Below are 27615 nucleotides of genomic sequence, written 5' to 3' on the forward strand. Positions count from 1 at the left end.
GGAACAACCTTTGGGAAGCACTGCCCTGCACCATATCCAGTAACTAGATAGTCTGAGGATCTGGCTATTTGCCATCTCATGGACATTCTCAAGTTCTGAATTCAAGATGCCGCGCCCCCTTCTGGTCACTCGACCTTCAGCTGAGTCCTAGCAGGTTTCTCCTACCGGGCTGCACAGCATCTCCTGCATCTTTGCTTTTGTTCACGAGCGAGCTCTGTAAACCAAGAGAAAACGCCCCCTGTGAAATACTGTAGAGTGCTGTTGACGTGAACCATTCAGTCTGGCCCCTGGATCTACAGCCCCACGACATTAGGCACTGGGAATACGCAGAAGTCAAGCCTAGGAGTTTGGACTGTTCCCATATTTGATGAGAAGCCAGTGAATTGATTTGAGCAGTGCGGTTCCTTGATGAGATTTACATTTCTGGAAGACTGTTCTGGGGTAACTGGAGGAGAGACCGTGAGCTTGGAGGCAAGACCTGTTAGAAGGCTAGTGAAAGAGGCTATTGCTAGCACATTACCCATCCAAGGAAGAAAAGAGGCATTCAGTACTTGAGGATTAATTGAGAAAACTTATCCCCAAACACGCTTTGCGTTGTGTTTGGAAAAGTGTTAGCAGCAGGCTTCAGAAAGTGGTCCCTGGGGGCCACTGGCAGAGGCTGCAGGGAAGATGGTGGCAGGTGAAGCCTCCAGGCTGCTGGAGCAGCCCCGGGCTCTTGGGAAGAAGCGCTCCACCTCTTCCTGGAGACCAGAGGAGGCAGCGCATCTGCCATGTCACAGGACTATTAGAGGAAAAGAGAAAGTGTCATGTTTCTCCTCCTGGGAAATCTTTTAAGCACTGAAGCCAACATCCCTGCTGGGCAAAGAGTAACTTAGGTAAGTATTCATGATCCAGAGCACAGAAAGGATGTGTTAGGGAGTCTAGATTTGAAAGGACTCCACCACTGACTGCCCTCGGGAAATGGAGGGGTGAATAATAAAGAAATGTCAAGGATTCATGCAAATTTCAGTCTGAAACGAGGATTCTTCTTTTGGCAACCAGGTGCTCGTATGATGGCTCCTCTCCTCCTTGTAAAGGGACGAGAAGGAAAGGTGATTGGAGGGGTCAGAGATTAAATAAGTAAATAAGGTTTGTTATCACCTTCAGATTTGCCAAGGCTGGAGAAGCAGTCTGAGGCTCAATCATTGCTTTGGACCAGAAATTCTCAAAACAGGACCTCAAGTGGACCCTGGTCTCTGGTGGGAGAATTTCAAGTGCCACACATCAACCCACCCCAAGTGGGAATCAGTGAACAGAGTGAGGGATGTCATTGATGAGAATGAGGCATACACAGGCAATTTAGAGGCAGAAAAGAATTGAGAGCCACAGCTCCAATAACTGCAATAACTGCAATAACATTAGCAACTGATTCATTCCTGACTCCCTCTGAGGTAGGGACTCCCTTCCCAGATGAGGAAACTAAAGTTAGGAAGTGGTCAAACAAGAACAGGAGCCAAGATGTCAGACCCAAGAAGTGGAGCTCAGTGGCACTGCTCTCAAGATCTAGGCTGCGTCATCTGAAACTACGTCTGAGATAAAATAGCCACCCATACAAAATCGTTTTTGTCACTCGAATTGATTTTCCTAAGTTCTTCTCCCTGTTGCCTGGGAAAAGGAAACCACTCTCTCTTCCACACACACAGGCACATAGAAGGTCTTATAAAAGGAGCTGATCAAAAGGAAGCACTTGCCTACCTCATCCCACGTTTGCCTCGAATGGTGTGGAAGAGTAAGGGTAGGTGGGGAGGGAAGACTAGGACCCTGGCTTGTGCTTTCTTAAAACTCTTAGAAGGAGGGAATGCTTTAAAACCTCAGACTATCTTATTATTTACTGGGTCCATGGAATCTTCTTGGAACAGAACAATTCCCTCTACAGAACCTGAAGATGGCATCGGATGGCTATCTCCTCTTCTCTGAGACCACCAACCCTCTACTCAGACATGGTATGGGGAGCAGCAACATTAGTGTCACCGAGAGCTAGTTAGAAATGCAGAATCTCAGCACCCCCTCCACCAAGACCTCCTGCATCAGCTACCTGTCTTCCGATAAATTCCCAGGGATTCATCTGTACATTAAAAGTTTGAGAGGCACAGCTTTAGGGCTTCTGGTTCTAGAGCTCATTTTCTTCAGAACCTTCAGTAATGCCCTAGAAAGGAGATCGCTTCTCAAGATGAATGAGCATTGAGAAGGCTTTTTACTCCTAGTTCTGGATGTATGCAGATGGCGCTTGTTCCACGCTGCCTCTACCTATGCCCCACAGGAGGACAAATGCAAACAATCCTAAAACTGTGTTCCCTGACACCCATAATTTTTGTTTCCAACTCCCATGTCTACGAGAAATAGCAAAATACACCTAATTAAAGACCAGGATCCTGGGAAAGGGAGGGTATCTATGCAAAAATCACAAATACTTTGGGACTATGGCACTGGTTCCCAACTGAGTGTGATTTCCCCCGCCAGGGGACATTTGGGAATGTTGGAAGACATTCTTCATAGTCATTAGTTGGGGGGATGCTACTTCATGGAGCAGAGCCCTCCCTCCCCACAGCACCCCGCACGTGGTGTTTAGGCACTGAGATGTTGGGATTATTAGAGCAATTCACTTACCCTAATTTTTGGTCTTTACCCCCTCCTCTAAATCATGACCCATAAGTTTCACATTAGCCTCTAATATTGAATTAATACTACATCATATCACTTCCTACCTTTCACTTTCCAGCCTCCTGCTTTCATCTTGACAACTGCTCTCCATAGTGCGAAGGGCATGGACTACCTAGAGTCAGCATGCCAAGTCCTTCCTCTCATATTCAAGTTCCCATTAAGAACAAACCCAAGGGGTTGTTATGATCATTATACAACTACAGATGTGATAAATTCATTTGAGTAATAAAAAAAATTTTTTTAAAAGAACAAACCCAAGGAAAATCAAACCCAGAGGCATGACGGGCCCCATTGTTCTCAGGTCTGCCGCCCAAGGGCAATCTATCCTAGGATCCAATAGCACGAAGGACCTGGCTCAGGGTCTAACTTCATGGTCATGGCTAGTCTCCACAGGATTTCATGGAATGATTACCGTCCCGATGCTTTAGTTCATGAGCTCCCCACCCGCCCACCCCCGCTATGTGTCAATGCCAGTGACCAGCGGGGTTGAGGGAAGCCAGGCAGGGTTGGGCAAAAGAGACACTTGGGCCAGATCACCCCAAGTGGGGCCAGGCAAGGAAGGACATGAAGAAGAAACCTAGGAAGGGGTTCCTGGTGTGTATGGTGGTCATTAGGGCTAGTCATCAATATTCCAATGCTCCTCCAGCCAGGAACAGGGCAGCACTGCACTCCTCTGTCCCCTAGAAGTCAAAAGCATGGCCACGTGGCTTGCTCTGGCCAATGATGCATGAGCAGAAGTAATCTGTGTCACTTATGGGCAGAAAGAAGTCTTTAAGAGCCAGAGCACAACTTGCTGTGTTCCCTTCCCATGCCACTGGAACTAATGGCCAGATGGCAGGGCTCTGTCAGCCAGGGTCCCTGGAAGAGAATGACATGTGCTCAACTGAGACACACCTGGAGTATGAGGAGGAATAAACCTTTGTTGGTTCAAGCCACTGAGATCTGCAGGATGTGACTGCATCATAATTTAACCTATTCTGATGGTTACAAGGTATCTAACATTTGGTCAAGAATGGACTTTCATGTTGAAACTGGGATATATGAAAAAAGTTTACATCTCTTCCTCCAAAGAACTGAGGACTTAGGGTCCTTCCCCAAAGTGAAACTCATAGGCCCTCCAGTAACTGAAACCAGGTCTCCCTGCAAACTGGGCTTAGTCCATTGTGTCTAGAACAGAGGTCATGGGCCAAATCCGACCTGCCATTTATTTGTCAAGTTTTATTGGTGCTGAGCCCTGCCCACCGCTTTCCAGATTGTTTGTGGCTGCTTTCACACTATAGTGGAACCGTTGTTGCAAGAGAGACTATGTGGTCCACAAAGCCTAAAATATTTACTATCTGGCCCTTTGCAGGAAAAAAAAAATCCTGACTCCTATCTAGAAGAAGTCAAATGAAAATGGATCCATGCAGGGTCTGGAAAAGAAATCCAACATGCATCACCACTCAGAGTAAAGAGTGTGTACTCTTGGTAATTGTGGAGCCCCGAGCAAAACACAGAGCAAGAATAGGTATGGGTAGGATTTTAATTAGTACTCCAGGCCTTTTTGGAGCTAGAGGAGCAAAGGGAGCCCTGATACCAATGACTTCCAATAGGCGCATCTTTACAGCTCTGTTGTTTGGCATCCCCTCTCCCCCAGTATCAGGATGGGGACAGGATCAGAACAAAGGATATACACAGTATATGTCAGGATTAGTGAACCTGACAGTCCTCAGGATGACTCAGTGGAAAGTTGCTTAAGTGCTTGTTCAAAATGATTCACTGCCTAGAGATTCCAGAGCAAGGGAGATTCTTATGCTAAACTGGGCGGTACGGTTCGTCTGCCTCCCTGAACTCAGCATAGGGCGAGCTGGCAGGCCTGAAGTGAAGGAGCAGGCTCTTGGAGGGGCTGATGAGGGTCTCGGCCCGCTGGATGCAGCCTCTGCTGTGGCCACTGGCTGCCCTCTGGGGGTGGGGGTGTATATGGCGTGGCTGGAATGCTAGGAATTCTAGGCTGGCTTAACAGGCACTCCAACTGGCTTGGTGCTCTACATGCTCCAAAGACTTTCTCCAGTGTCCTTGGCATCCAATGACTATACTTGGGCTTCAGATTTTTAGGGCTGGGTGGGTCCCTGGAAGCCTTCTATCTCAGTACTGGATCACTCCTTCTTTAGGTGGTACCAGCAAACGAGCTGGCCATTCCACTGCAGATGGGACACAGGCCATTTGCTCCCTTCCTCGGTCTGGCTCTTGGCAGGGTTGCCTGGAGGAGCCAGCTGCTTGGCTGCAGCTCAGCTCTGGGTGGCTGTGAACAGGTTTTGCTTCAGTTCAGCTATTGCTGAGCTACCACTGGTGGCTCTGGGTTGGGGACAAAGGCCTGGGGTGGGAAATAGGGAGAGAAGAAGGGAGATGAATGGATACTTTGCTTGAACCTATGAGTTGAATTGTCTTCCCTTTCAGCAGTTGATTCTGAAGTGAGTTTGGACTGGGGGGTTTTCCTTCCATGTCTAAAGGGGACCAGTAGGATATGAGGCCCCAGTCCTACTCGTGGGGCCTTTAGTTCTTAGATAATTGTGTTTGGCCAGAGAAAAAGGGGAGAAGGAAAGGAGTTATTCTCAATGTTCCTGGTTACTGTGAAGTTTAGAGAATTCAGAATGCCTGGAGCCCAAAAGAGCTCTAGCATTTTCACTAGCCTGCCAGGCAGTGTCCAGAGGCTCTCTAGTCCATACGTGAACACCTGCTCAGGTCACGGCCACATCTGCAGAGCAGAGGGCCCCGTCTCCCTGGACCAAGGCAGCCTGGGCACTGGCTAACTCAAATGCTAGGACCGAGACAGAAACCGGTTTTCTTGGAAAATAGAGCATAAAGGACATTACATCACAGGAAAGACTTAGAGAACTAATTGATTCCACAAACATTTGTCCGGAGCCTACATTGTGCCTTGGCACATGAAGAGATAAAGACACTTGGGTTCCAGATCATTTTCAAAGATCAGGGGTTTATCTCGGTTATAAGCAGTGAAGAGAGTGCAAAGGAAACGGTTATTGGCTCTTTTGAAACTTATCTGCAAGAGAGATGGGCAGAAGCGCAGTCCGGGAGGCAGAGAGACCTTGGTTCCAGGTTCCCCTAATTATAACAAGCACTGTGATTTCGGGTAAGTTAGAGAGTCTTTCTCAATCTCCTCGTTGTCAAATGTGAGGGGAAGGGGCTGGACAAAAAAAAAAAAACAAAAACAAAAACAAACAAACAAACAAAAAAAAACTCTTCAGCATGTAATTTTCTATGGTTGTAGAATATATGAATCCTGCCCTCAAACAAGTTTGGTTGCAAGACACAACAGACAGATGGACGGTACAAACTTAAATCCAAAGCAGCAGAAAAGTGGCCAATAATTGGTGCGGAGCCATGCCATCTACTCCAGAAGCCACTGGTCACATGTGTCTACAAAATTTAAACTAATTGACATTAAGTAAAATTTACATCGCAGTTCCTCAGTCATACCCAAGTGGCCAACAACCAAGGGTGCCAGTGGCTGCCATGTTGGACAGTGAAGATGCACGATGTTTCCACCCCTGCAAAAAGTTCTACTGAATGAACAGCACTGGGATAGACATCAGGTACCAAGGATGTCCAGTGAACACAGAACTTCCGCTCCCTGCCTCCCAGGCCCGGGCTCATGGTGGCTGTTCGGCTGTGACCAATGCTGACCTTCCCAGACAGAGGGACTCTGCTCTTCCGATCATTCCCCAGGGCCCATGGGAAAGCCACAGCCACTCAGCCCTCTTATGAAAAATTCCCTTTGAAACAGTCCTATGAATAATCTAGATAATCTAGCAATCCGGGCATCTTTTAGAGCTCCGCGGGGCTTTTGCCCCAAGAGGTATGGTGTGCAAAGTCTGACAAAGGTCCGTGTGATTGATCACTGAAAGTCACTCTTGTATTTATCAGATGCGAGCAGCAAGCGAGGCCAGGACTGAGGAGAAAGTCCTTACATGCCCCCTCCACAGCGCTATTAATAATATGAAAAAAAATTATCCAATTTAATCCCAAAGACTGATTTCAAATCAAAACAAAGCAAGTGAAGGAAAGCAAAACAAAAGAACAGAGAGACAGGCACAAGGGCTCCCCAGGGCTCCTCTAGCTCGTGGGCTGGGCGTGGGTGTGAGCGTGAGTGTGTGCCTGAGTGCGGTGAAGTGTGTGCTGAGGGTCACGGGTGTGTGAGGGGGGCAGCGGGGAGGGCGGGCGGGCTTGGAGGGTTTGGGGGCGAGGGCTTTGGCACACGTGCCCTGACACGGAGGAGGGCTCTCGGCTTGCTTCTCTCTGCGGGGAGAGGAGAATTTAACTCGTGTCAAACAACCTCATGCCCAATTCCTCTAAAGGGGGGCAGGGAGCACAGTGTCATAACACAGAGAGTGTTAATGGCTGCTATTTTAACAATCTAAACTCACCGCCCCAGGGCGCCAGCAGAAACTAAACAGTCTTAACTGCAAAGGGTGCAATTGCAAAAAAATCAAATAAATAGCTGAAGGCACACTCACACTGAACTTGTGCCCAACTCGGTGTCAATCAACAAGTTTCCACTGAATGCTGGACAGGCCACCCCCTCTTCCAAAGAGAACACAGAAAACATTGGAAGTTCAGTTTGGCGGCAGCTGGATGATCTTATGTATCCTGTCCTTCCCGGTTTTGTTGGTTTTTTTTTTTCCCTTTTGCTCCTTCCTTCTCCAGCTAAGACTTTTGTTCCCTCATCCAGCCCCTCCCAAGTTAATTTCTTTCTAATGCATCTTGCTGGCTCTGGCCCTCAGTGCTGGGCTGCTTCTATTTCATGTTCCCACACTTGAGAACAAGCCTGCTTCCCACCTGCCATGTGCCCCCGGCAGAGATGGAGAAAACACACCCAAATGGACACCAAATAATGGCTCCCCTTGCCAAAATTTACATTCTGATAAACCACATGCTGGAAAATGCTGTTGTTCCAGGTCTAGGATGGAGCCTAGGCACATATTCGAAACTAGCCAGATAGGGCCACTAAGCCCTAGCATAAAATCCTCATCTCCACCCTGGCCAGTTTCTCCGCACTGAAGCCCCGGCCCCACACCCCAGCCCCCAAATAATGATGAGAGCTTGCACTTATGGAGGCCTTCCTATGGGCTGGGCCCTGTGCTAAGCCCCTGACATGTACTAATTCATTTAATCCTCACAGCCATCCCGTGAGGTGGGAACAATTGCTATTCCTTCCCTTGCCCGCTCAGACACACACCTCACACATGCTCACGCTCGCACGGTGTGTTTACTGAGCGAAGCCTCTGGGCCGGCTCCTCCGTGCTCTGTTCTTCAAAGGCCCCTCCTCAACGTCTCCCCAACTGGCATCTAGAATTGTATCAGTTGTGACTTCTTTTAGTTAAGCATTCACCTTATCTGCTGATAAAGAAAGAAGCCCCCTGGAAGGGGTAACCCAACCTCCTTGCCATCAGGCGACAGTGACAAATGTGAGGGTTGAGTGGCTGGGAGAGGCGTGAGGAGGTGGGGGACTGAGAGAAAGAGGAAAGGGGCTGCAAAAAGATGTGTGTGGGTACTCAACACCCCGGTCACCTCCTCCCGATGTTTGCAGTGGGCTGGGTGTACAGAGCAATGCCTGGGCCTCCATCACCCTGACTTTTGCGGCCTCCTCCCTCTCGCATGGCCACGGCCACACCAGTCATGCCCGCCCGCGCCCCCGTCCCCGCCACATGCTTTTGCGCATATGCCCCCCTCTGCCCCTTTCCCCACCTGGCAAAGTCCCATTCCACTGTCAGAACCCAGGTCTGATGTCCAATGTGGACTCCTCTCTGAGGGCCCTGGCTCCTGGCTCTCGCAGAGTGTCTCTCACCCATCTCCGCCTGCCTGGTCCTCGTCCACCCCTCTACCTGAGAACTCATCACATTATGCTTTACTTATCTTGTTATGTCTGTCTCCCCCCAGACTGTGAGCTCCTCAAAGCAGTGACTCTGAAACCTCAGCACCATACATGGGACTCGGTCCAAAGCTTATACTCAGTGAACGATTGTGAAATGAATGAATGAGACACTGAGTGAATGAATGAGTGGACGTGCATCATCAACTCCCTTTCCTGGGCTTCTCTGGGTAAGGGTGCTGTCCAGTGTTTCTCAATAGGGTCACCACTGGAATTTGGGGCGGGACGCTTCTTCACTGCATTGTGTTCCTCCTCGTTGTGGAACATTTAGCATCCCTGGTTCCTGCCCACTAAATACCAAGGATATTCCCCAATCACTGTGATGACCAAAACGGTTCCCCAACACTGCCGAAGCCCTGAGAGAAGTGGTGGTGGGGTGACCCTCCCTGGTTAGGAAGCAGCACTACAGCAATAGTTTCTTCCCCTAATCCCAGGGGTCTGTGAGGCCCCCTGCAGTAGGGTCATGCTTCGCTCCTGCATGAAGGGCTGGATGATGGACTCCAGCCAGAAGGTGAATTAGCAAGAAAACAGGGAGTGAAGCAGCCCTGGCCTGCTAACCGGAATTACAGCAGGCTAATCAGCACACAATAGTACAGAGCAAAGAATCCTGTTCAATGTTTTTATGATGGGGGGGGAGGGGGACATGGGACAGGTCAGGCCTAGTCAAAAAAAAAAAAAAAATCCCCATGCAGCTTTCAAGGCAGCCCAGAGAGTGTTACCTTGTCTCTGAGTACACTCTCAGCATTACCCCCACGTTTCTGCCAAGGGCTCGTTCTGCTATGAAAACATTACCATTATGGACATCACACTCACTCAGGGTACTGCTGACAATCTAATCGGGAAGAAATAGAAAAGAAAGGCAGAGGTGACGCCATTCATTTTATGCCTTCTGCCTGACACTCATTAAACCTGTCATCTGTTTCCCTTAGACTCCCCTGACACCCCCACCGCCCCACCACAACTATTCCCTGAGGCTGGAGACAAACGGTCAGGGCCTGGGCATGGGGCTGCTGTCATTAGGATCTGCGGGGACAGGTACCAAAATGCCAGTTTCAGGCTTTGCCTGCATTCCCTTTTTTTTTGGTCTTTTTGCCATTTCTTGGGCTGCTCCCATGGCATATGGAGGTTCCCAGGCTAGGGGTCGAATCGGAGCTGTAGCCACCGGCCTACACCAGAGCCACAGCAACGCAGGGTCCGAGCCGCACCTGCAACCTACACCACAGCTCATGGCAACGCCGGATCCTTAACCCACTGAGCAAGGCCAGGGATCAAACCCGAAACCTCATGGTTCCTAGTCGGATTCGTTAACCACTGCACCACGATGGGAACTCCTGCATTCCCTCTTAATGATACAACCTGGGACTTGGGGTCTACGTTCCTCCTTTCCTCTGATGCACGCTGCCTTGTTTCTATACACCTCTTTATACTTTCCAAAGCAATTTCTCACATCGACTTGCTTTTCACTGTCAGGGCAAGTGTTAGGAGAAGGTAGAAATTATCTCCTGCGTTTTACAAGTTGAGAGGACAGGCACGAAGATGCTAGCTGGCTCTGTGAAAATCCCACAGTGATTTGGAGACGGCGGAGATCAGGGTTAGACCCCACCGCTTTTCTGTCCCTGGGCCTTCCTTCTCCTGTGATAGCACAGTACAGCCTCACCTGGTGGGGACAGAGTCCCGGAGTGCATACCTATGGGACCAACAAAGCTCTCCCTCCTTCCCAAATGTGGTCCGGATTCAGGAAGCCAAAGGGGCCCTCTGGTGGGTGATACAGACCTGAAGCCCGATGGCTTCATCCAGATGCCAACATACTGGTGCACTCTGCAGCTTAGAAGTCCAAGTCCTAAATGTCCCCAAATGCCTTCTTACTAGTTCAAGGCATTTGTCCTCAAGGGCATACCTGGAGGACAGAGAGCATACCCTTCTCCAGGCTTCAGTACTTGTCTGTCTTGTGCAAAAACAGAAAAAAATACGAGACCAAACCAAACCAAAGACGCAGAAGATCAAAACAATATAAACAATTAAATAAAAACAGTAGCCTCCAAACAGCCATATGCACATACACAATCTCATGCTTGACTGTAACATTTAAAGTTCTTCTGAAAGATCCCTTGCGGTGCAGCAGATTGAGGATCTGGCCTTGTCACTGCAGCAGTTCGGATGGCTGTTGCAGTTCAGGTTCAATCCCCGGCCTGGGAATTTCCGCATGCCGTGGGTATGGCCAAAACTTTTTTAAAATTTTTAAAAATAAAGGCCTTCTGGCCACCTTTTGCCTCTAATCATAATCATCCAAAACTAATGAAAATGTAGCATCATTTAAAAATATGTTATGCTGGGAAATCTAAACTGACACACCTAAAACATAAGTGTACAGGTGAACTGATAAAGCAGACACCCCTATAACGACATGCAGGTCAAGAAAGACAGCATTTCCAAAACCCCCAAAAGGCCCCGTCCCTCCCCACTGGAGGTAGCCACAATTCTGACTCTGGGGACGATCATCGCCTTGCCTTTCATTATAGTTTTGTCACGTTTATGCACCTCCCTCAACAATATAGTTTTGGGAACCTCATACTAATAGAATTGCATTCTATGCATTTGTGCATGTATCTGTGTCTTGCTCTTAGTCAACATTAAGCCTGAACTATAACAGATTGACTTTCATAAGACCTCGGCTCCCCTTATGTTTGCCTGAAAGTCCTTCCTTGTACCTAACTTTTTGATGCTGAAGCTCGTTTTTGCCCACTCTCCCCCTTTGGGGATGGAGAAAGCTGAGCAGCATCATATGTGACCATTTATCTTTCTCAAGTTTGTCGAAGTCCCTTCAGTCTCTCTTTTACCAGGCTGGGTAATTACACTTTTCCTCCAACGTTGCCGCATAGGTTTGATACTCTAATCCCTTAACAATCTTTCTAATAAAACCATACCGAATAGCTCCAGACATGATTGCCCTCGGAAAACAATCTCAGAGGAGGCCCTTTTGGAAATGGAGTTCTCCAGATAAAGGGAAACAGGGATCCAGTTCTACCCCTATGGATTTTTCCAAAAGATAACAGAACCTGCCAAGAATCAGTGCCTAATAGATGATGCTCTCTGAAGCTCCCTGGGAAAATTAATAAGCAATAGGTCTGTCTCTCTGAACCCAGAATTTCACACAGGCATTACTGCGAGTTACTGCTTGTCAGATCTGTCATTGTCAAAGACAATGTGGTCTCTGGAGTCTTCCTCTTCCAATGAGAAATATGCTCTGAAAACCCAACATTTGTTAGACTCTTCTAAGACCCCCCTCGATTATCTCCTGACGTCGCTTTCTCATCTCTACCACAGCAGCCTCTTCTCAAATTTCCTTTCCATTCACTCCTGTATTTTTTCAAAAAGGCACGCTACAACAGGGATGAACTTTGAAGACATTCTGCCAAGTGAAATAAGCCAGGCACAAAAGGAAATATACTGTGTGACTCCACTTATATGAGGTACCTAGAGGAGTCAAATTCACAGAGACCGAAAGTAGAATGACAGTGGCCAGGAGCTGGGGGGAAGAGGGCATGGGGAGTGGTTTTTAATGGAGACAGGACGGAGTTTCAGTTTGGGAAGATGAAAAAAATTCCCCGTGATGGATGGCGGTGATGGTTGTACAACAATTGTATTTAATGCCACAGAAGTGTGCAATTGAAAGTGATTAAAATGGGAAGTCTTGTAATGTATACTTTACTCCAGTAAAATGTTTTAAAAATTAAAAAAAGAAGGAAAGGGAGTTCCTGTTGCGGCTCACCGGTAACGACCCCGACTGGTGTCCATGAGGATGTGGGTTCAATCCCTGGCCTCGCTCGGTGGGTTAAGGATCTGGCATTGCTGTGAGCTGTGGTGTAGGTCGCAGTCCATGGCTCAGATCTGGCATTGCTGTGGCTGTGGCGTAGGCTGGTAGCTGTAGCTCCGATTCCACCCCTAGCCTGGGAACCTCCATAAGCCATGGGTGCAGCCCGGAAAAAAAAAAAAAGAAAAGAAAGAAAGGAAGGAAGGGAGGAATGACGGGAAACAGAAACAAAGCAAGCCAGATTTCCCTGCCCCTCCTTCTCAACCCCCATTTCTCTCCTCTTAAAACAATAAAGGAACATAGCTTATGCAAGGTAGGGTCAGGAGTGTAGACTCTGATTTGGCTTTAGATCCCTGAGGGCACCATCTTGTGAATGTGAAGAAATCAAAGCTGCAGGAATTTGCGAAAGGAAAGAAAATAGAGTGTGTAGGGACACTTACGTTATCTCTGTTTTAAAAGTAACCTCTACTCCCAAGTTCAATGTCTTTCCCTTTCTCCCCGATAAAAAATATCCAACCAACGTTCTTCCTCCCCCTCCTGCAGACAACTGTGATTTATTCCTTTCTTTAAAGAATCAGTACATATAACTTCATAGCCTCTCTCCAATTCAGAGAGTGCCGGTCTAAAAACAAAAACAAAAACAAAAAACCTGTTTGAGCGGCCACACATCTATTGCTGAAGCACTTCCCACTCTCTGGGTCTTAGCATATACGCAGGAAAGACAAGAGGCAACACATGAAGATATTTCTAAAATAGACTACTCTGATAGCCAGAAAAAAAAAAAAAAGAGTCCTATGAGGAAGTGGATTTTGGAACAGATTTCAATATCTGACACCCTCAGTCTGCCAGTTTCTAAAATCACTTTTAGGGAATAGCTGACCATGTAAAAATCTAAATACAAAAATCAGACAAAAATCACTCTAATAAAGACTGCTATTTATCTTAGTGGCTGCAAATGATCTGGTAAACCTTTTGGGTTATAGTTATTTTGCATCCACAACCCTCAAGTGAAACCCTTTGGCTCTAGGCAACAGATAGCAAGGATATTTGGTTACTCCTGGAACATATTGGTTTTAAATTAACAGCTCCAAAGTGAAAAACTTGAGAGCTGACAACTCATCCTAGAAACCACTGTGTCTTCTGCCATGAATAAAGAACTTATCCTTGACATTTGTGAAGAGGCTTGGTCTCCGCAGGACTGTGGGGAAGGTAAGGTCGGATTCCCTAGGCTCCTCCTTCAACCTCCCCCCACTCCTGCCGCTGCATAACCCTTCCAGGTACTCAGGTTAGTGGCCTGGGATCTCCCCCCAACCACGCACCCAGCTCCCTACCATCAAACTCTGCTTTCTAGATCCTGTGCACTGCTTATATTAAAAATGATTAAGGAGTTCCCGTTGTGGCACGGTAGAAACGAATCGGACTGGGAACCATGAGGTTGCGGGGTTCGATCCCTGGCCTCGCTCAATGGGTTAAGGATCTGGCAGTGCCGTGAGCTGTGGTGTGGGTCGCAGAGGCAGCCCGGATCTGGTGTTGCTGTGGCTGTGGCCGTGACTGGCGGCTACAGCTCCAATTAGACCCCTAGCTTGGGAACTTCCGTGCGCTGCGACTGCGGCCCTGGAAAAGACAAAAAGACAAAAAAAAAACAAAAAAAAAATTAAAAAGCATGATCACTTCTGGAGTTCCCTCCGTGGCTCAGTGGTTAACAAACCCGACTAGGATCCATGAGGTTGCGGGTTCGATCCCTGGTCTCCCTCAGCGCATTAAGGATCCAGTGTTGCTGTGGCTGTGGTGCAGGCCGGCAGCTGTAGCTCCAATTCAGCCCCTAGCCTGGGAACTTCCATATGCCATGGGTGCAGCCCTAAAAAGCAAAAAAAAAAAAAAAAAAAAGAGTTATCACTTCCAAAGAGAGATGAATTTATCAGGAATCAAAGTGTGAATTGAAAAGATGAAGCTATCATTGTAATCAAATTTCAGGTATCAAACAACTTGGCAGGGAAGTATGGTGGAGGGGGGAGGCTGACTGGACACGTCTCGGAATCACAGGTCACAGGAAATCAAGGTAATAATCTCCTGCTCTGCTTACTCAGAAAGCCAGTCCTGGCTATGGCTCAGCCTTGCAACCAGGCAGAAAGCTCACTAAAGGACGCTTTACTAATCCTTTCCTTAAAATACCCTGGATGTGACTCTTATTTCAAACTAAGTTGAAAACAGACTAAGCTGAAAACACTGATTTTATTTCAAACTATGTTGATTGCTTTTCCCTTTGAGAGTTTCATTTGTTTATCAGCATAAATTCCTGGGCCAATTCCGAGAAATGCCATTCATTTCTCGCCAACAACAAGTCATGGACAATGGGTGGGGTAGACGGGTGAGCTCCCCATGGAGGGGCCTTCTTTCTGGATGTGACAGCCAGGGGCCCTGAATGTGGAAGATGGCAGAAAAGAAGGGCTCTGGGTGGGAGCTCTGAGGAAGCAGGGAGGCCAGCCAGAGGGAACAGTGAGTACGTGTTACTGCAGGGTGGGTCCTGGAGAAGTGTCGCACAGGCAAAGTATGTTTCTGGGGGGCCAATGCTCCCCTTTATCAGAGAATCAATATTGCCAGGTTGCCCTCCAGCCCTCTACTCCAATGCATCTGCACAGGGCCCTCTACTCCAAGATCTTTCTGCAGGCAGCGCTTGAGACCTCCTGTATCAAGATCTCCCCTGGGCCCTATCACCACAGTGCGGTCCCCAGTCCAGCTGCATCAGAATTACTTCAGGTGCTTGTTCAAAATGCAGAATACCGAACTATAGCCAAACGGAATCAGAATTTTTAGTGTAGGGCCCAGGAGTCTGCATTTTATCAAATCCCCTTAAGCACCCTAAAGTTTTAGTAACATTAATTAAGGGTCTAGTTCTAAAAGGGCTCGCTGCCTTAATGAATTTCTCCAAACTTAGATGCTGTATTTATCCAGAGCTTATTGTTACAGTATAAATAACGTCTAGAAACGGAATGGCATAATCCATGTCTTCCTAAAACATATACTAGAGAAAACTAACCCACAAAACACAGGTCCCACGGCTGAATAAGTTTGGAAAATACTACATGCCATCTACCCGCTTATAGATGCATAATGCATATTAATACAGTAAAGGCTCTGAGAAGTCCTGCATTAAAAGAAACCTGTTTCACGTTCTCTAACCCAGAAACTCTAAGTTTATTTGACCATATGAATATTTTTTCATTAACCCTATTATTTATCCCATGAAATGGTGTCCCTTGCACATGGAAGATTTATTTGGGACGAATGGGGGTTTTCAGTATCCCTCAGTGATGTGCCACCTCCTTCACCTTGGCACGGGGCCAGCTTTGATTAAGTTCCATTGAAAGAGACAGAAGAGTTCTGCTGCACCATAACAGAAAGCTACGGTTCTCCTACATGCCTTGTTCTTGTATGGCATAAGGGCTTCTAGAAGACTAACAGGAAATCACACTCTTACAAAAACCAACTAAACACCCAGGGTTTACCTGAGACAAAGATCACCTCGCCTTGAAGAAGGCAAGTGGGGGGCTGCTTTTCCGAAGAAGTTTTAACTCTTTATACTCTGCTCAGTGTTCAAGGACCAAGTGTATGAGGGTGACAATGGAAATAGAACATGGAAAACAGTGAAAGAGATCTAAGAGGGAAGTCAGTACAGACATGGAGGGTCTACTGACCACCAGCAAACCTCTCTGTGGCTACCTCTCAACAGTCAGTATAAGACTACTAACAATGATAAAAAAAATAATAATACAGTAAAACCTCTGCTATCCAGAGACCCACAGTCCAGAATCCTCAGGCTTTTGGATAGCTGTGGACCCAGAAAGATTTTTTTTTTTAAATACACCAATCTTTTGTGGGCAAAAAAAAAAAAAAAAAAAAAATGGCCTTTGATTGATCATCTTGTAGACTACGGTTTTTGTAGGTCCCTTACTGAAGGAAAAGAATATGCTAAGTAGCTGTGATCATTTAGAAGCAATTGCTTTTTTTCAACCAAATCCAAAAAGTGAACACAGAATTCAGAAAACAGCAAAAGGAGCGAGCAGAGAGCAAGGGAGATCAGACATGGATGATAGCAATGGCAGCAATCAGAAAGAAGATGGCATGGCTTTAAATTTAAAAGAGAGGGAGTTCCCGTCGTGGCTCAGTGGTTAACGAACTCGACTAGGAACCATGAGGTTGCAGAGTCGATCCCTGGCCTCGCTTAGTGGGTTAAGGATCCGGCGTTGCCCTGAGCTGTGGTGTAGGTCACAGACGCGGCTCGGATCCCGAGTTGCTGTGGCTGTGGCGAAGGCCAGCGGCTGTAGCTTAGATTTGACCCCTAGCCTGGGAACCTCCATATGCCGTGGGTGCAGCCCTAAAAAGACAAAGGACAACAACAACAACAAAATTTAAAAGAGAATCCTCAATGAGTTAAACAGAATTACCATATGACTCAGAAATTCCACTCCTAGGTATATACCCAAAATAACAGAAAACATATGACACACAGAAACTTGAAGTCGAATGTTCATAGCACTATTCACAATCATCAAAAGGTGGAAACAACTCAACTGTCCATCAACAGATGAACAGATAAACAAAATGTGGCATATCCATACAATAAAATATTATTCAATCATAAAAAATAATGAAGTACTGATACGTGCCTCGACATGGATAAATCTTAAAAACATGACGCTAAGTGAAAGAAACCAGATGCAAAAGGCCACATATTGTACTGTTTAATTTATATGAAATGTCCAGAATAGGAAAATCCACAGAAATAGAAAGCAAATTAGTGGTTGCCAGGGGCTGGGTTGGGGAGGTAATGGGGAGTGGCTATTTAATGGGCACAGGATTTCCTTTTGGGGTGGCAAAAAAATTTCTGGAACTAGGTTAGTGGTAAGGCTTGCACAATATTGTGAATGTTCTTAATGACACTGAATTGTACACTTTAAAATCATAAGCTTTATGTTATATGTACTTTACCACAACAATAAATAAATACATCTCTCCCTTGAACTTTCGACCCTAAAAAAACACAATGAGAAGGGGAAAAAAAGCCCTGTCTACTTGATTCCTACAACACTGGAAGTCACAGATTTGCATGCAGACACAGATGGGGTCCTAGAGCCAGACCCCGTTTTTATACACATGTAGGGTAACACAATGTGCAGACAAGCCAGCGATTACAGACCACGAAACAGATTCAGAGTGGTTGAATGACTTACAACCCTCACTCTGAACTGTCCAAGGCTAAAGGCCATCTATCTACCATTCATCTTCTGCAGTTTGCTTCTGCTAGAGCATAGGTTTGTGTAATCCAAACATTAACATGCGAGAGGTAAGTAAGGGAAGGATGTTGGTATAAAATAGAAACTGCACTGGTTCACACATGATTTTCCCCAGCAAATTAATATTTTGCACCATCAAGTGACAGCAACGGAATGCCAAGTACACGAACACAACTGAAATCAGCAAACCATGAAGGAACGCAGTGCTCTATTCCTCTTCCTGTTCACCTTACACTCTTCCTTTTGGCTCCCTTATTAGGCCATACCCTCTGTCTTCTAAATGCTTATCACATGATTCTCTCTGGAGTTCCCATCGTGGCTCCATGGGTTAAGAATCTGACTAGTGTCCCTGAGGACTCAGGTTTGATCCCTGGCCTGGCTCAGGTGGTTAAGGATCTGGTGTTGCCGCGAGCTGCGATGTAGGTCCATACATGGCTCTGATCTGGCCTTGCTGTGGCCATGGTGGAGGCCGGCAGCTGTAGCTCCGATTCAACCCCTAGCCTGGGAACCTCCATATGCCAAGGGTGTGACCCTAAAAAGACAAAAAAGCAAAAAGCATTATTCTCTCTGATCTTTGTGCATTTTTCTCTTGTCTCTGTAACTCAGTAGCCTCAATCCTCCTTTATACCCCCTTTCTTCTACCTAATGTCACCATTTTAAAGGATGAAGTCTATACTTCCTGTAATATTCTTTTATTTATTAGAAATCTAAAGATGCCTTTTAAAACCATGCTAGTAGTCTATTGTACAGGTGTTTTGTATGCTGGTTACAAAGCTGCATAGAGTTTTCTCCAATCCTATTTTTTCCTTAAGCCCCGTTATTTTTGAGTGTACAGTGTTGCAGAATGGGAGGATTTTCAGAAAATGCACATATTGCATTATAGCAGAAATGCCCATTTTTCCTAGCTAGCTCACTACCCAACTCCGGTTGAGAGAGAAATGGCATAGGTCTTCCAGCATTTTCTTACGAGAGCACACACACTATAGCACACCAGTAGAAAGGTGGTTCCCTTAACCTACCTGGAATTTAAAAGACTGGAGTGAGGAGTGCCCTCTTGGCAAAACTAAACTGTCACCCTCCCTGTTAAAACCATATCACAGAACTAAACCTCTTCACATCTAGCCAAAAGGAAACACCGGCTTAAGGTCTCTGGTAACAGATCAAATCAGATAGTTTGGTAAATTTATAAGAGCTCTTTAATGACTTGGGCATGTTGGAACACCTCTAAGGGAACCCAAATGTATTAATTCTGAATAGCAGATTCTCAATGGACTGGCCATTGAAGAAAACTGTTAGATAATATTGTGATTTAGGCTCCTGGCCACTATAAAAGTCTTCTTTTGGTGAAAAAATTATACATAAAGAAAAAAAAGAAACAAGTCATATTCTTTCTCTCCCCTTCCTTCTCTTACCATGCTACTCCTCCCGAAAGAGGACATAGAATTCCATTCCTACAAATCCCTCATCAAGGACAATAGCAAGTCTATTGGCGACTGGGATGAATTTCATGACCTTTCTGACTTCCGTGTGGGCTTGACTTTTGCATTAAGAATGTGCTAGCCTCCATGTAGCACCGGCTTCTTTGGGCTCAGTAGAGCCCTGTGATATGTGACCAGCACTTGACCTCTACCATGGAGACCTGAGGAAGTTCTGGAGAAAAAATTTTTTCACTTGCTTTTCATGGGAATTGGTATCAATTTCTCTCTGGTAATTCTGGAAAAGCAGTCTGCATACCCTGATTTCCATGGTTCAGCAGGAGACAACTTCAAATGCAGGTGAGAACCTTAGAAATTTCTGGGGTTAGGGAGAGCAAGAGCCATGGGATACACAGAAACAAATTGGGGGTGTAGTGTCCACTGTCTTGTCCAAGGGAAGATGAGCTCTAGGCATGGCAGGTGGGACCTTCTCACCAAGTCCATCACAACCCAGTAAACACTCCTTGAAGTTGATACTGCTATAGGATAGTATACAAAACCAAACCTTGGATATATGGCTTCCTCATTTGTTTTCCCTTTTTGATATAGAACGTGTTCATCATCTTGGCTTTAAATATTTTATTTTCAAGTGAAGACATTTTCAGCAGGGTGCCTTCCATTGGGTTAAGACAGAAAACTAGAGCCCCTTCTTTTGACCAAACATTCCTGTGGCCCTGAAGGCATGAGTTTCCTCATGCCTAATAATCATTGGGGTGGAAGGAATACAGAGGAGTCATCACATCCATTGCCCTGTCTCAAAGCAAAACTGTGCCAACTCTATCTCAGATGGGTGGGTACCTTTTTATTTCCAGAAATATGCAGTAAAGAGACTAAAATTTCCCTTAGTCATTTAGTCTAGGATTTAACAACCACTGTGTCCCAAAGTTCTCTCTTTTATCAAACTCTATGCTTCTCTGCTATGGTTTAAACCTGTTTATTCTTGTTTTATCTTCACCAGAAAGAAAGAATAGTTGGTTTGCATTCCAGTTCAAGATGGCAGAGAGAGCACATGGGAAAACTCCCTGCTATTTTCCAAACAAAGAAGAGAGATGAAATATAAAACTAAAAATAAGTAAATAGATAAAACTTTAAAACTGCAAAACCATTCTCAGAAACAAAAGGAAACTCACTATGAAATAAAACAAAGATGAAAGTACAGCAGTAAATATAGGGCAAAGCCATATGGTCCACTGGCAGCTAGGACCCAGACAGTTGGAGCCAAACAGCTGAGCAAGAACTATGGCCTACAAGTGGCTTCCTGTGTAAAGCTGAGGGTTAGGGTCACGCTCTTTACATGCAAAACAGGGGCTGACATAGCTCTGCCCACCCAAGGTGGTTCCCTAAAATGGACTGATTGCCCAGAATAACCAGCTGCAGCTCAGATCCCAATATAAGATCATTATCATGGACTAGCACTGCACAAGAAAACAGAGGTAGAAACAGACCATCTATCCAGGCATGAAGGCAAAAACCCAAGGTGGAACATCAACATATGACCTAGTTTAGAGCTAAATGAACTACAAGGCCTGAAACAATGCTACCACAAGAAAGGAAGGGCTTGTGCAAGAGAAAACCTCTGTGGATGATAAGCTTTTAAACAAAAATTTTAGAAGACAAAGGAAATTCAGACCTAAGAAAAACTATCAAGAAATCCAACAAATGTGAGAAAGCACTTGGAAAATAAAAGGATATTTCTTAGTTCCCTGGTGGCACAGCTGGTTAAGGATTCAGCATTGTCACTGCAATAGCTCAGGTTGCTGCTGTGGTGCAGGTTCAGTCGCTGGCCTGGGAATTTACATATGCCACAGGCACAACCAAAAAGTTATATATATGGATATTTGAACAATCAGAAAAGGACTTTAAATAAATATTTAAATAACTTGAAGAAATAAATAAGAGAGTAAGACCTGAAGAAACAAGAGGGGTTTATAAAATGGCAACATGTAGATATTTTTAAATATAATTCAAAAAATAAGGGGAAATATGGTTAATAAAAATAAAACAACAAATAAAACCTAACATGCCTAAATAATAGGCATTAAAAAAAAACTGGAGAAAGAATTCATGAATTGGATGACAGAACTGAAACAATATGTCATTACAAGGAGTATACCAATATATCATTATGGGAAAAAAATAAAAAAGACATTAAGAGACACAGAGTGTAAAATAAATGAGCTACAACGATATTCACCAAAGACAAGGTTAAGAATGAGAAAAAAGAAGAAATAATCTTCACAAAAGTAATGACTTAAAATTGAAGAGAAATTCGAGTCCTTCAGCTGAAAAAAAAATCATGTGCGGAGCCAGCTAAATAAAAATAAATCACACATCCATACACCTCATTGTGTGCATCAAAGAAAAAGAGAAAAATTTTAAAGCTAAAAGAAGAAGAAAACAAGTTAGCTATGAAAGAACTACCGTTAAAGAGCAGACGTCTTATTCAATGACAGAGGAAGTCAAGAAACCATTTATTCATCTCCTCTTCAAAGTGCTGAGGGAAAATAAACTGGGCACCTCTAATTTTATACCCAGCCAAATTATCATCCAAACATGAGGGCAATGGAGTTCCCTTGTCGCCGAGCAGTTAAGGATTCAGCATTGTCACTGCTGTGGCTCAGGTTCTTCCACACGCTGCAGGTGTGAGAATGAGGGCAAAGTAAAGAGATTTTTGCATCCAAGGATTAGGGAACTTTAGTACCACTACCCATAGAAAGAATGGTTAAATATTATAGTTAACAAGCAAAATGAACCCACAAGGAAGTGACCTGCAGGAACAAGAGGGCCAAGGAAATGAAGAGCTGGCTTCTGTGCTCCAGAAAATGGGCTTTTGAAGTCTTAAAGATAATGGTGTTGACTTCATTCCATTGTCTCTTTTCTGGGACTTATGACCTCAATGCTTCTAATACTTTATTCTTCTCTCAAGACAATTGCTAGCTTATACTTTACCCTTTTCTCAGTACTCATTTCCTGTTATGAAGCTGGGGTAGGTGACAGCCCTCTTCGATGACTCCATGCGCTTCCACCCTATGCTCTGTGTCTGGGCCCTGACCCAACCTCCTTCCCAGGAAGAACAACTTCTACATAGTCATTTAGATAAATTCCTATGCCATTAGTCCATTTTCAGAGACTTCTGGGATAAGAAACTTCTATAAGTCTATTTCACAGGAAACTTGGCAGATGAAAAAAAAAAAAAGAATCCTCCCATACTACCTCCTTGTAATCCAGTTTATATAGAAGCAGCAAATAAACACAGCAATAAATAGTAAACCTCATTTAGGGATTTATTCCAAAAAACTAACTTTTAAGTTGTACACAGCCTAGTCAATCTCTCATATCTTGAAGCACACACTATCGTCACCAACACTCAGAGTGATAACCTTGTGACATGGCATGATCGTCTGCCATCCGAGAAAGGATCTCAGATGTTCACTAGAGTGTGTTTATCAATGTAGGAAAGTATACATTATAAAGGCGGTGACCAGAAGGGTTTGGGTGTTTCTTCTTCGTAAAACAAAATCTCCATTCCTATAACAGTTCAGTGAACTGACTTGTCACTGAAGCGCCTTCTTAGCCCCATTCCTGCTATTTTTGCCCTGACACTTTTAGTTTGTCTCTGAGAAGTTCTGGAAGTTCCTCACTACTTTCCGAAAGCACCATTTATGGCAGAGACTAGTGGTTCTTTTTGAGGGTCATGTACACCCCTTTAGGAATACAAATAAAGCTATGGATCTTCTCTAAAGGAATTTACACATCTACATAGTTATGCCCCCCAAATGAAAACCGTTTTAAAGGGTTCACTGACCCCCTAAAGCTCACCCAAGGGCCCCAACTCAAGAACCTCGGTCCGCAAGGGAAACAGAATTGACTTACAGGATGGCAAGGCTTCTGCCCAGAGGCCAAGAGGGTCGCTTAGCTTTCCCTAGGGCTGCTGTGGGGCCCACAGGCATTCTCTGAATCCTTCCAAGCTTGCACGCCTCTGGTGCGGGAGCCAGGCCCCGGGTCCGACGTGAACAAAGTGTCATTGAGGTAACCCCTGCCTCAGACGAACAGCCTAGCCGCAAACCATGAAGGTAGACATCCTAATAGCCTTGTGAAAAAGTCTCTGCCGCCCCCTTAGAGCCGCTCTGAACAATGTATACATAATAACTGTACCGTCTGGAAGACGTGACCATTCAGCAGGCAGGCAGCTTTATACTGTCATAAACCTCCTTTGATTTATGAACAGCCCCTCATCATTTGGAAGCTATGCTCGGATGCAATTCCAGCACTAATTGCGCAGGACACGTGCCTCCTCGCTGCAACTCCCCTGGTGTCTGCTGCCCACGGCAGGAAGAAGCTGTTTATGGCAGAAAACTCTCTGGGCCACAGTTCCCTTCCCCCAGTTGACATCCACCTTTGAATGATTAAAAGCCCAATGAAACTCTGGTACCGGGTACCCAGTAACCTATTAGAGCCTAGAATGTGCCCCACTGGGGCTATAAACAGTATTTAGGGGCCGCTGCGGACTGCCTGAAAGTGTCCTATTGTTATTTCTGTCTGGAAGTTTCCCTTCTGGGGAATTAGGGAGATGGAGCGGGTTGGGTGGAAGATGGAGGAAGGAGAACCGCTGGGGAAGAAAGAGGCGAACTGGTTTACCTGGGCAGCGAGGGCAGCAAAGATGAGGAACGTGCACGGGAGAGAGGCAGTGAAGGCTTGGACATCGGACTCGGCTGCAAAGCACATTCCCGTTCTGAAAGAGAGGAGGCAACAACAACCACCACCAAGTAACTGTCTTTGAAAGGTCTCTGGGATCGTGCCAGTTTGGGAAACAAGCCATGGAGGGACTCACCCAGACAGTGTATAACGCATTCCCAAGAAACTGAATGAAATCAGCATTTTCTTTCCTTCTCTCAGCACTAGCACCTCCGCCGGGTTGGCTGATCCGCTTCCTGGCATATTTTTCTAAGGCAGAGATCACTGCGGCCTCAGTTTTCCAAGCCTCCCACAGTTACCGGGAGGCTTCTTCTGATGTGGCTCTGGGACATTTTTACCATTCCCCAGCTCTGCCCGTCTTTTCCAAGAGCCTAGTCTGATTTCAAAATCACCTGTCCGACACCATGGAAGGAAGGGATAAGAAGCGATGGATCCCCTGAGCTTCTAGCCAGCCTTGGGCAAGGAGATATTCCGAGCCCATGGATCCTGGATTCCACAGAACTCTGCCTTGATCCAATAGGTTGAGTGCTTCCTCTCATTTCCCTTTCAAGCCCAAATTTTTCTGACAACAAGTTAGAGTTTGGAATTGAGCTGAATAGCTAGTATGACTTGGGGAGGGGGCGACTGGGTCGCTGGCTGCTTGATTTACAGTTACGAGACCCTTAGCTCTGACGGCTTTCAGCCATTGCTAGAACAAAGGAAGACTTTGGAAATCAATTCTCCATTAACATGTTCCATCTATAATTGATTTGAAGCAGGGGTTACTTGTATCTGTCAGGCTTTCGTGGGGAGAGGAAGATGAAGAGGATGAAGACAAGATGCCTAGCACTTGAGCCACTGGCCTTGGGATCATATTAACATTTTCACTGCCCCAGAGACAGTAAAGCCTCAGCCCCCAAGGGTTAGCTGTCCATTTCCAATGTGTTGGGTCAAGAATCTGACACAACCATGCCATACCAGGCAGTTAATCAGTCTCCAGATGCTCTATGTAATAACTACCCTAGCCATTTAAAGAGGCAGGCTTCTTTTATCCGAATTTGAATCACCTTACCACAAATCTTTTCTCATGTACTTTCCAGAATAAATGTTTGGAATGTTGCATTTGAAAACACCAGAGAGCCTCCTGACACATCACACTCCTCAGAGCCAAGTGGTATCATCTTGAAGCGAGATCACCAAAACACAGCACAAACCACTCCACCTGGCTGAGATCTAAACATGTTCCTCCTTAGTGCTTCATACTGATTTCTGTCTTAAAGAAATAGAGTCATAAAAGTAATGATAATAAATAATAACCATAATGATAGTGATGCTACAACAGTTAGCATGTCTCAAATACTGACTGTGGCCAAGCACTGTTTTAAGCGATTGGGACAGAATAGCGAATTGAATCCTTACCATAACTCTATGAAATAGGTAATCTCATTATACCATTTTAAAGAGGAAGCTAAAGGACTCTCAGAGAGGCGAGATAACTTGTTTAATGTAACATGGCTCATAGGTGGCAGAGCCAGGGCTGGCAACTTGGTCTGTTTTGATTCTAGAGCCCTGAGCCTCTGAAGACCATCCGATGTTGCCTGAAGATTAGATTTCCACATGCTCTAAATTCTGAAAGCCCCATTTTCTGTTCAAATGGCAAAAGAATCAGGCTTGCAAGTGACTGTTCCTCTTCCACCTGGGCACTAGCGAGGAGTTGCAGTTCCTCCATGAGGTCTCAAGGGAGAGGCTAGTCTTGAAAATTCTTTCTATGTGTTCAGAATTCTCAGTGCTCAAGGCCTAGGACAAGGCCTCCTTTCCCAGTTGGCCTAGTGCACTGATTCTCCATCAGGGGCCATTTTGCTCCCCAAGCAACTTCGGCCATATCTGGAGACATTTTTGGTTGTCACAACTGGGGTTGGTGCTACTGGCTTCTAGTGGATAGAGAACAGGGGTGCTGCTAAATATCCTACAATGCACAGGACAGCTCCCCACGACAAGAAATCATCTGTCCCCAAATATCACTAATGCAGAGGTTGAGAAAGCCTGGCCTAGCATATGACAGTAGGTAGGGGCTTACTCAAAAAGATGGACCATAGCTGTGGTCCTGGCTCAGGGCCATGGAAAAAATGGACTACCTGCTTTGTCTGTTGCAAAGATAGCTTTTAAGGTATCCAAAGGCTTCTTTGAGTGACTGGACAGGAGTTAAGGGCAAGCCAAGAGAACTCTAATCCTCACCAAGTACAGGCCAAGGTTTCACGTCCTCAATCCCAATTACAGTTATCAGCTTAAACAACATAAAATATACTCTCCCAATGAACCAGTTTATAATCTGTCCTAATCTCTTCTCTAAATGCCAGTCTTGAAAATGGTATTCAAAAATGATGTTGACTTATAATCCAGGCATTATATCGAGCTTTTTCCTCTACTCCACTTTTTCCATGTCATATATCATTTGGCTAAGAGACCAAAAGTATCTGTCTATAGCAAATACTCAGCAAGATCCCCTGAAAACCAACCCAAAAGGCAACAGAAGAAAAAGATAGGAGATGTGTCTTTTTCTTTACTATCTGCTTCTTCTTTTAAGCTTTTATCATTCATGCTCCCTGGCCATCTAAGGATTTGAAAGCATCTCTGCATACTGAGAAGCAAAGTGGGAAGTCACATGCCATCAGGGATTGTACCTCTGAGCAGATGCAGTTCACACAGTAAACCAACCCATAAGGTTCCAGGTAAGGATGCCATCTCTCACCCACTCTGTACTTCTTGTCTTGAAACACACAGTATGTCTCTGAATCTGTGAGGAACGAGATGGAGAATATGCCCGTTAGAAAACATGGACAAAATCACAAAATCTAAAGGCAAGGACAGATTTCATCCATTTTACTCTGTACATCAAGAGAAGAGGCATAGGAAATATTTACAGAACCCCTGTGACAGGCTCATTGTTTTACATGATCCTTTATTTGATTGTACAATGACCCAGTAAGACAGGAGCTACTATTAGTCTCATTTTATAAATGAGACAAATCAAGAGTCACACAACTAGTTAGTAACTGACATGAGACTCAAACCCAGGTTTACCTGATAGTGAAGCCAAAATCTTGATTACTGCTTTATTATAATGGTAAGATAGGAGAACATGCTGTGTGTCCTGCTGGAACATGCTGTGCTCCCTTGCTTTGGAAACACAAGCTAATGTCTGAAATGCTGATCTATTGAAACATTCTCAGAGCTGCCTGGTGGTGGGTAGGTGTGATGAACCAAATGCATTGTGTTAGGTTCCTATAAATGGCTTGGCTCACATATGCTAACATCATTCAATCGTTAAACAAATACTTGGGTACTTGCTCTTTGTTAGACCCTATTCTTAGTGCTAGGGATAAAATGGTGAGCAAAAATACACACAGTCCTTGTTCGCATTCAACTTAGAGACTTCTTGATTAATGAAAATTAATGTCTCCCTCCCCTTTGTTGGAATAAAAATATTTTTTTTTGTCTTTTTGCCTTTTCTAGGGTCGCTTCCCGCGGCATATGGAGGTTCCCAGGCTAGGGGTCTAATCGGAGCCATAGCCACTGGCCTACGCCAGAGCCACAGCAACGCGGGATCCGAGCCGCGTCTGCGACCTACACCACAGCTCACGGCAAGGCCGGATCCTTAACCCACTGAGCAAGGCCAGGGACCGAACCCGCAACCTCATGGTTCCTAGTCGGATTCATTAACCACTGTGCCAC

General features: G+C 45.4%; 1 protein-coding gene across 10 annotated transcripts in view; it reads right to left on the reverse strand.

The window, feature by feature from the left end:
• CHRDL1 (chordin like 1) overlaps positions 1 to 27615 on the reverse strand; it is a 123795-nt gene that overhangs the window by 66419 nt on the left and 29761 nt on the right. For all 10 annotated transcript variants that reach the window (XM_005673818.3, XM_005673817.3, XM_005673815.3 and 7 more), the window contains exons 3-4: positions 26565 to 26677; positions 23848 to 23941 (exon numbers count right to left, since the gene is read on the reverse strand). In XM_005673818.3, the coding sequence (XP_005673875.1) occupies positions 23848 to 23941; positions 26565 to 26677 (207 nt within the window). The remainder of the gene's footprint in view (positions 1 to 23847; positions 23942 to 26564; positions 26678 to 27615) is intronic.

The sequence above is a fragment of the Sus scrofa genome, chromosome X (genome assembly GCF_000003025.6).
Source record: "Sus scrofa isolate TJ Tabasco breed Duroc chromosome X, Sscrofa11.1, whole genome shotgun sequence".
In the NCBI taxonomy this organism is placed as follows: Eukaryota; Metazoa; Chordata; class Mammalia; order Artiodactyla; family Suidae; genus Sus; species Sus scrofa.